This window comes from Schistocerca piceifrons, chromosome 3, assembly GCF_021461385.2.
Source record: "Schistocerca piceifrons isolate TAMUIC-IGC-003096 chromosome 3, iqSchPice1.1, whole genome shotgun sequence".
Taxonomy (NCBI): Eukaryota; Metazoa; Arthropoda; class Insecta; order Orthoptera; family Acrididae; genus Schistocerca; species Schistocerca piceifrons.
The window spans coordinates 208,274,587-208,283,524 of NC_060140.1; the positions used below are offsets into that span (position 1 = coordinate 208,274,587).

General features: G+C 38.4%; 1 protein-coding gene across 1 annotated transcript in view; it reads left to right on the forward strand.

Annotated features, from left to right (window-relative positions):
* LOC124787962 (methyltransferase-like protein 22) overlaps positions 1 to 8,457 on the forward strand; it is a 47,055-nt gene extending 38,598 nt beyond the window's left edge. The window contains exons 5-6 of the mRNA XM_047254968.1: positions 5,324 to 5,423; positions 6,138 to 8,457. Coding sequence (XP_047110924.1) covers positions 5,324 to 5,423; positions 6,138 to 6,327 — 290 coding nt within the window. The 3' untranslated portion in view covers positions 6,328 to 8,457. The remainder of the gene's footprint in view (positions 1 to 5,323; positions 5,424 to 6,137) is intronic.
* Positions 8,458 to 8,938: the final 481 nt, after the last annotated feature.

The window sequence follows — 8,938 nt, forward strand, 5'->3', positions numbered from 1 at the left end:
CATGTTCCTCCCTGGAAAGGTCTGGCAAAATCAGCATGCTCTCTTTGCCAGGACTAGTCAAAGTGTCGCTAAGGGTTGAAATCCTTAGCTGCGGTTGATTGATTGTGGACACAGGCCTGGTAGTTTTGTACAATGTGTTCTACAGCTGCTTTGACACAAGCTGTAGCAAAAAATAGATGTGCCATTCTGGATTGGTGGCTTTAAGCAGGTGCTCTGGTCAACCCTGCCATACAGCAGACAACACTGTATGGAGTAGTGGATTATGACCCATTTCTGCTGTTTCAGCCTGTCAAACTCTGCATATGGGCCACACAGCAAGCGGAAAAGTGCATCAGCATTTGAGTGCTGCATGGTGGACCAATAATGGATTGCGTGGTTATAGTTACTTAGGAGCAATGCCATCCATTGCAGTCATTGTGCCACCATATTGGAAAATTTTGAATGGAGACTAAATAGCAAAATGAGGGGCTTGTGATTGGTGATCAAGTGGAGCTTAGTACCAACGAGATACATGTGAAACTTCCTGATGCTAATAATTCCTCTGTGCCACATCTAATGTTTTAGATGCAGTTATAATGGGCTGTTCTGTCCCATCAACGTATCTGTGGCACAAGCACCAGCACCCTAATCTGACACATCAGTGGCAAGCATTAAATGTTTGTTGAGATGGAACATCGCTAAACATGGGCCAAGCTAAGGCACCTTTTAAGTTATAAGTAAGCCTTCTAGCATGCCTCTGGCCACATAAATTTAACAAATATGAAATCTGGGATGAATTGGGAATAAACTTTTCAAAATAATTTCTTTTCCTGGGGAACGAATGTAGTTCTTTGAGGTTCTTAGGAGCTGGTAAGTTAGTGACTGCATCCACGTGATCCTGTGTGGACATGAGGCCTTCTTTACTTAATATGTGCCTAAGTACTTGACACTCACTTAAAGAAACTACATTTATCAAATTGACAACACAGACCATGGACATGGAGCCACTCAAACATCTGTAGATTGTGCAGGTGTTGCTCCTGCATGGCTCCAGTGAATATTTAACACAGTTGGGGATATCTTGGTTGAGCTGCTTAAGCTATTGCTGAAATATCACAGGAGTGCGTGCAACCCACAGTGACAATCTGTTATAACAATACATGCCAAGTGTCATATTAATCACTAAAAATTGTTTCGTCTGACCATCTACAGGCAACGAAAGTAGGTGACAGTGACACCTGTTTCTGACAAATAATGATCCCCAGCCAATTTTGCCAGCAATTCCAAGGAACTGGATACAGATCGACATTTCCTTGAGCATTAATAGTGGACTTAAATTCACCACAAGTTCCAAGTTATCCGTTTGGTTTCTTAACAATGAACATAAGTGTAGCCCACTGGCTAGACGATACTAACTCCCATACATTGCAATCTTTCTAGGTCTCCTTTAACTTGCTCCCATACAGCAAAAGGCATCAGACAAGCCCTACAAAACCTACGCGCTGCTGATTGCTTTAAGGATACATGGGCATGGAACCCTGTTCCACAACCTAATGTAGGTTCTAACAGTTGCTTAAATTGCATACATAGTGCATCAAGTTCTATAGATGGTACTACAGATGAAACTATATTCACTAGTCCTGCATTTGAAAAAAAAAAAAAAAAAGAAAAGAAAAGAAACACACAAAAATGTCTAAGACAAAAGTATTAATTGTCACGCAAGATATGACTACTATCAAGGTTAGCTGCAAAGCTAAATTTTTATATTTAGTGTGGACTACAGTTTGACCTGTATAACAGGGTGGTGATGTACAATGTACATCACCACCCTACACAGAGAGGACCTCAGCTGTGGAGAACCAGCTTCACAGTAAGTGTCCTCATTAATCAGAGACACAGCCGCACCTGTCTCCAACTGGAAATCTGCAGTTGCCCTATTAATGTCTAGTTACAACATGAGATGCTGCATCCAGCCTGCTGCTGATGGATGATGTTTGCTGGTGCACACCGGCCGAGGCAGACACTCGCTAGGTGCCCAAGTTTTCAGTATGTAAAACAAGTGAAGTCACGAAAAGAGCGGTGATGCTGTGGGCGATGATCTGGCCATGATCTGATGGCATGAACTTTTCTAGGACCCTCTAACAATGATGGGGAGGAGACTCTTGTATGAACCTTTGCTCACTTTAAGTCATACTGTCAGTGAACGAAGTACTTCTGTTTTCGCGTATCTACTGGCAATGAGGGTGGTGGATCACAATCTACTGCACTAACTACTGTACTAATTACTGAATCCCATGTCGCCAGACTACCAGGTGCGTGGTAAATGGGATGATGATGATGATGATGATGATGATGATGATTACAAGTCGCCAGTTGATTGTACAGCACAAATGTGACTAACAGTAGTACAAAGTTGACTACAGAGGAATCATGAAACATAGCTTATGCTGATGCAGTTACTTTGTGAGCTTTGGCAATTTTTAGCAAATCACTCAGATTGGGTTAGATGACTCCAAAACATTCACACTATCTTCTCTATCAGAAGGAGACATACAGTAACATCATGGATTGAGGATTTCACATATGATGTGCCACACTGTTTGCAGGGAAAACCACATTTGCATGTGAAGCCTTGCAATTCAGCAGCCCATGCTGTGTAGGATTGCTTACATTGCTTGACACATTGATTACACTGGAGCCTGGTTGTAGCAACTTGGGTGTGGTAAACATAATAGACAGTAAACCATAAACCTCAGAAAACTCAAACTACTGGGGCTTGATAGGTGCATAGTTTCTGCAATATTTCGTACAGTTTATTGCTGGGAGATAGTGAAACTACACAGTGATGTTCAGGATCAGTTATTTGGCTTGGCTTGCAGTGAAGAACAAAATGACTTAAATAGACCTCCTAACTCTCAATCATCTTGCTGAAGGAAGTGAATGATGGAGGAGGAGGTGATGAAACTGCAACTGCCAACTGTTGTTGGTTTTGCAGCAGCTGTAACAGCAATTTCTGCTGTTGCTGCTGGAAATGTCTCTGTTTCTCTTGCCGTTGCTGTTGTTGCAGTTGTTTTTGCTGTTCCAACTACAACTACTGCTGCCAAAGCTTTAAAAACTCAGGCTCTATGGTTCACTGGAATAGTGGCATGGTGAAAAAGTTCTTGTCACCAGTATTTTCAGGCAGTATTGTATCAGTGGACAGCTCCACATGATATGCTTGCTGCAGCAGCCCTCGTGGCTACGTACTGTATGTAACCTGAGTATCCTCAGTCTGTTCTCCATTTCAGTACCTGGCCTGGGCAAGGAATCCAAATTGCTGTCGAATACTAAACTTTTAGTGACCAAACACAGAATAGTTTTGTTAGATGCCAGTTCTTCAGCTGGAGACAAAACAATTACAGCGAATGATGTTCCACAGTAGACACACACATCCTCCAGGGAGTACCCTGGCCTTTAGTCTCGTTCAAGACAGTGCTTTCATGTGATCTCCAAGTGGTAATTAGTGTTCCACAGTAGACACATATCTTTCAGAGATAATCTGTGGCCTTCAGTCCCACTCAAGAAAAATCTGTCATGTGATCTCCAAGTCATGCTGTAGATTCTCCTGTATGGATAATATGTATTTTAAATGCATAGGGATTTCATATTGCAAGGCAGTAATGGACACTCATCATCATCATCATCATCATCATGGACCTGTATTGCAAATTCATATGGGTGAACCACATGGTCTATGATATTTCTCTGATGGCTTGTTTAGTGCATTGTAGTCAAGGACGGTAATTTCACCTCATGATTTGGAACATTACCTAACTAAATAAACTGCTCTACAAAAGAACCTGACAATATGGTCACACACCAATAAAATTTTTATTGGAGATTTTATGTGCCTTGTTTGAAACCATGTGTGGGTGTTGGTTTTCACAATCTTTGTCATCTTCAGTAGTATTTTTCCAGTTATGTGGCTTCATCATCATGTTGTTTTATGGACTAAACTTTCAGCCACTGTTGTCAGTGGCTTACATGAGGGTGTTGTATTTACTGGTAAATAAATTGGTCTACGAAACAAAAAATGAAATAACACACTGGCAAAAGTTTTATTGAAGGTGTAGTGTCTTGTTTGATATCATACCAAAATAATGTGAGAACTGGTAACTCCAAGTTTAAGTAAGGATGTACTGACTTTTTTTTAGTTCATATGGTATTGTCCCATGGTAATATGTCATTATCATTTTACTGCTCCCTATCTGTCCAGCCTCACTAATACCCAAGATTTGGAAGCTGTCATTACTGAATCTGAATAATAATTGAATGGAGTTCCACATCCATATAAAGATTTGACTTTGTTGAGTCCAATGCCAAGTGAAGTTATGTTGCTGTATGGCCTTTTGGATGTGTTTTAATTTTGGAACTCAACATTTTCATGCTGTTCATATTTACTTTGCTGTTTCTTATTGCTGTTTTTATGGCAAATGATTTCTTTGTAAGACAAGGTGATAGCCCTATGCCCAACCCACTATTCAAACTTGGGACTGACATCTATGACCGAGAAAATCAGTCCATTCATTATATGTGTATGTTGTGTATCTGCGTACAAATAGTTGTTTTTCTCTCGCTCTATTTGCATGTGGAACAGGAAAGAAAATGGCTATTAAGCAGTACAGTGTACCCGCTTTCCACGAACCCTACAGTGGTTTGTGGAGTATCTGTGTAGATGTAAATTAGAATCTTCATAAGGATATCTTTTTTATGTTTTCATCAATGGAATTCCACAATGGAAGGTTGTTGTCCTGGACTAACAGTGCCGTCAAGGCTCTTGTGCACAAATCAGCCATGTGTTATGTGGAACCCATGACTTGCTCTCTTCATAATTTACAGACCAAAATATCCACAATATGATTTATTATGAAAGTTTGTAATATTTTCTTGTGAAACTACTACAGATGTAGAAAGGGTATCAGGAGAATTGGGCAGCTCCATAAGGCCAGTGGTACACTTAAAACTGAACAGACCACCAAAACAACCACGAACCCAATATATGAAAACAATAAACAAATACAAAAACTGGCTGTAACATCAGAGACTTTGATAGACCTAAATTCAGATGGGTACAACAATCAAATAATTTGTATAATGCACCAATGTATCAAGATGAGTCAAAAAGTATGTTGTCTGGACCCTTAGTTGTGAGAAAACAGAATAAATACATTTACTAATTTCATTAATATTGTATCATGTTTTTAAATATATTGTTTATGAAATATATGTTGTGCAAAAGCAATAAATATGTCAGGTATTATTTTTTGCTGCTTTTACTGAATTAATGTTTTTTATTTATTTTCAGTAATTTATGACAATGATTTGACAGAAGCGTTTGTTGACTGTCTTGCTAAGCTCTTGGTAGTTCCACCAGCAAAGACTGTGTATGTGGCTCTAGAGAAAAGGTGGGTAATGTAGAAATGCAGATATATTGTTCTCTAAATTTTATTTTATTTACTCTTTTCTGTTCAGAACATGTATTACAAAATGTGTGGGGGTGGCGGGATGGGTGGACGCGCGCATATACAACAGCAACGTTTCACAGTTCAGCAACTGTTTGTTTGTTACTTATTGCTACACTTATTAAAAAGGTAAATAATTACTTAAATTTTCACATATGCCAGTCCTGTGTCACAAGCACATGTCAGTATAAGGCAAGCACTTTAGCTTATCTCCTGCCTGTGATTTCAATTACTGGTTACTGAATATAAAGCATTTATGAAAGTTTTTTTCGGTTGCCAACTGAGGAACTGCATTATCATGAAGCAACATTTTGAGAAGTTTCTTACTTTCTTGCTTAGGCAAAGTAACAGAAGGCAATGAGTAGGAAACTTGTTGAAATGTTGCTTCAAGACACTGTTGTTATTTGGCTGACAACCAAGGAAAATTTAATGAGAAGTATCACTCTAGAAAAACCAACATTTTCAAGTTACAAAAATTGCTTTTGTAGGTATTGGCTATTTTCTGTCAATGAAAGGCATCTCCTAACAGCTATAGTTAACTGTTTTTCATAAATGCACAAACTGAAATTTGTACATTTGCTTGTCTGTAATTGCAAATATATTTGTTTTTCAAATATTTTTATTTTAACTGTTTTTATTTATTTGTTTTTGATACAGATTTGTGTTCACTGTGGCTGATCTGGACTGTGTAGCACCATGCTATGAACACTTTCTGCAATGCTTATCAAACATTCAGCGTAAGCCTCCTGGTTCTAACTGGACTGTGGAGCAACTGGCTATAGATTTTCCTCAATATTTTAATTATGAACGTGTTAAAGAACTTGTATTGTGGAAAATAAGCTCATAGGAAATATTTGTTGTATCATAGAGTAGTTCAGCTTTTCTGACAAAGATGAATGAAACACAGATGAATACTGAACAGCACAACACACGCACACACCTAATGGAGTCACTTTAAAGGTGTAATAAGATGTGATACTGACCAGTAACCTGCCTGTATCTACTGGTGTATTCAGCATTTTTGAAATATATTCTTTGTTCTTGAATGCTCAGAGTGAAGTTGAAGTAATGAAATACCAGATGATACAGGATTTGGAGATAGCAAAAATAATGAGAAAATTTAACAACACATAATTGGACAGTTGGAAACTTTATTTGTTTCTATAGAGATTATGATGCTGTGGATGTGATTCAGAGAACATACATTTTGATCAGAATTCATGTTTTACCACACCATTCTGCAGTTAGATTAAAAATACATATTATGTGGCATTTCTAAAGACTCGTAATAGAAGATGTATTAGGTATATGTAAATTGTTCAGTTGTTTTCTCAGAATTATAGTGAAGCCTTCTTTGCTCTCTGTATTCAAAATCAGGTAAAGCACAAACCTAAAGCGCATACTTGATATATCAGAGATTTGCGTTCTGTAATTGTAAGAATAGACTTTGCTGATAAATAAGAGTTACTGCATTTGGAAAAATGTAGGCTAACTTTATTATTCAACTTGGTTTTTCTTTTCAGTATAACAGTGACAGGTTACTTGGGCAAACAAAGCAATCAGGTTTACAAAGTTTTGCCATGTGCATGTTTCTTTCCTCCAGCACTCCAAATGCAAGATCTTCCTCTTTAATTCGAACTTGCCTCCCACAGCTCTCTTAAATTATCTTGCACTAATCTCTTCTGTTCGTATCTATTTCCTATGTTTCTCTGATCTCCTCACTCTCCTCCCCTGGTAGCTGAGTGGTCAGCACGACAGAATGTCAATCCTAAGGGCCCAGGTTTGATTCCTGGCTGGGTCAGAGATTTTCTCCGCTCAGGAACTGGGTGTTGTGTTGTCCTAGTCGTCATCATTTCATCCCCATCGACGTGCAAGTACGGAAGTGGCGTCAAATCAAAAGACTTGCACCCAGCGAATGGTCTACCCGACGGGAGGCCCTAGTCACACAACATTTACATTTTTACATCTCCTCACTTCCTTCTCTCCTACTCACTTGAAATTTCACATACTACTCCATGCATTCACTTACATGTTTGTTCTGTACATTCTCTTTCCTTCATTTGACTTCCTCTCTCAATTTATTTTTGGTCATTACGTCTTTTTTGACAAATGCTTAAGTTGTTTCTGCCTTGTGTCATCATTTCTGTGCTATCTTCTCTTTATAAGCATTGTGTTACCCTCTTGGTGTAGTTGCCTTTGTTGGGTATCTGAATAACTTGTCTTTATCCATACAAGATTTTAAAATCTCCAGTTGCTTTGCCCCCATCTTCTTCCTAGCACCAGAAGAACAGATTTCTTTCCAGACGACTGACTTTTGTATAGCTTTAATGTAATTATTAGCCCTTGTTTTTTTGTACCATTGAAACAATATAGAAATTTTATCAACTTTTATCTTGATTTGCATGAAAGATTTTCATCTGTTTCTCACTTCCTTTCCCTTCTCCTAGTTAAGTTCCACAGTATAAAGAGGAATGGATCATAAGTAATCAAATCCATTATGGATAGCACTGTGATCATATATATGTTGCTACACTTGTCAGATTTTCTTCTAGTTTACAGTTGTTTTAAGATTCATTAACAGTAGCTCTTCAGCTTACCAACCTATTTCTCTAAATACATTGCAGTCATGCTCCTAGCTATCTGGCTGGCATATTCAATACAAATCCTTCACATACTACGCTTTCCTTCCATTGTGCTTTTTAATATTGTAATCCTATGTCTCAGGATGTTCTCCATCAAGACATGCTTTCTTCTTTTTGTGGTGTTGCACAATTCTGGTATGTTACTGACTTTTTGTATGACTGCTTGATTGATTTTCTCCTCTCTGCCCATGTTATTCTTAACCATTTCCTATAGCTTTCAACAGACTACTTCAATTTACATTTTCAGTATATCTCATTGTATATGTCAAAAGTATGTTTCAGACTATAGTCGTCATCAATTGCTTTTTCAGTGTCAGTTTGACATCATTTGATGTGGAGAGGCCTTTTCTGTTGTAAAATGTTGCCTACTGCTAATTTATCCATACTTCATAAGCAGTTGATATTCCAACATTTCGTCTGGTATTCTTATTCAACAAATAATCAACCTTATTGCTGCACTTGTCACAACTTACTGGTCTGTGTCTTATTCAGTTTCATATTGAAGAGGGCTGGAAGAGTAATTTTCATGACTTCCAGTATGAGTATGCTATTTATTCACTATAGAGTGAGGTGGAACAATGGTTAAGAAAATGGAGTCAGGATTTTTGTGAGTTCTCTGTCATATAAGGCAAATGCTGGGATGGTTCCTTTGAAAAGGCTTGGCTTCCTCACTCTTCCCCAGTCTGAGCTTGTGCTCCATCTTCAATGACTTCACTGTCAGTGGGATTGATGTTGTTGTTGTCTTCAGTCCGAAGACTGGATTGATGCAGCTCTCCATACTGCTCAATCCTGTGTGAGCTTCTTTATCTCTTGAGT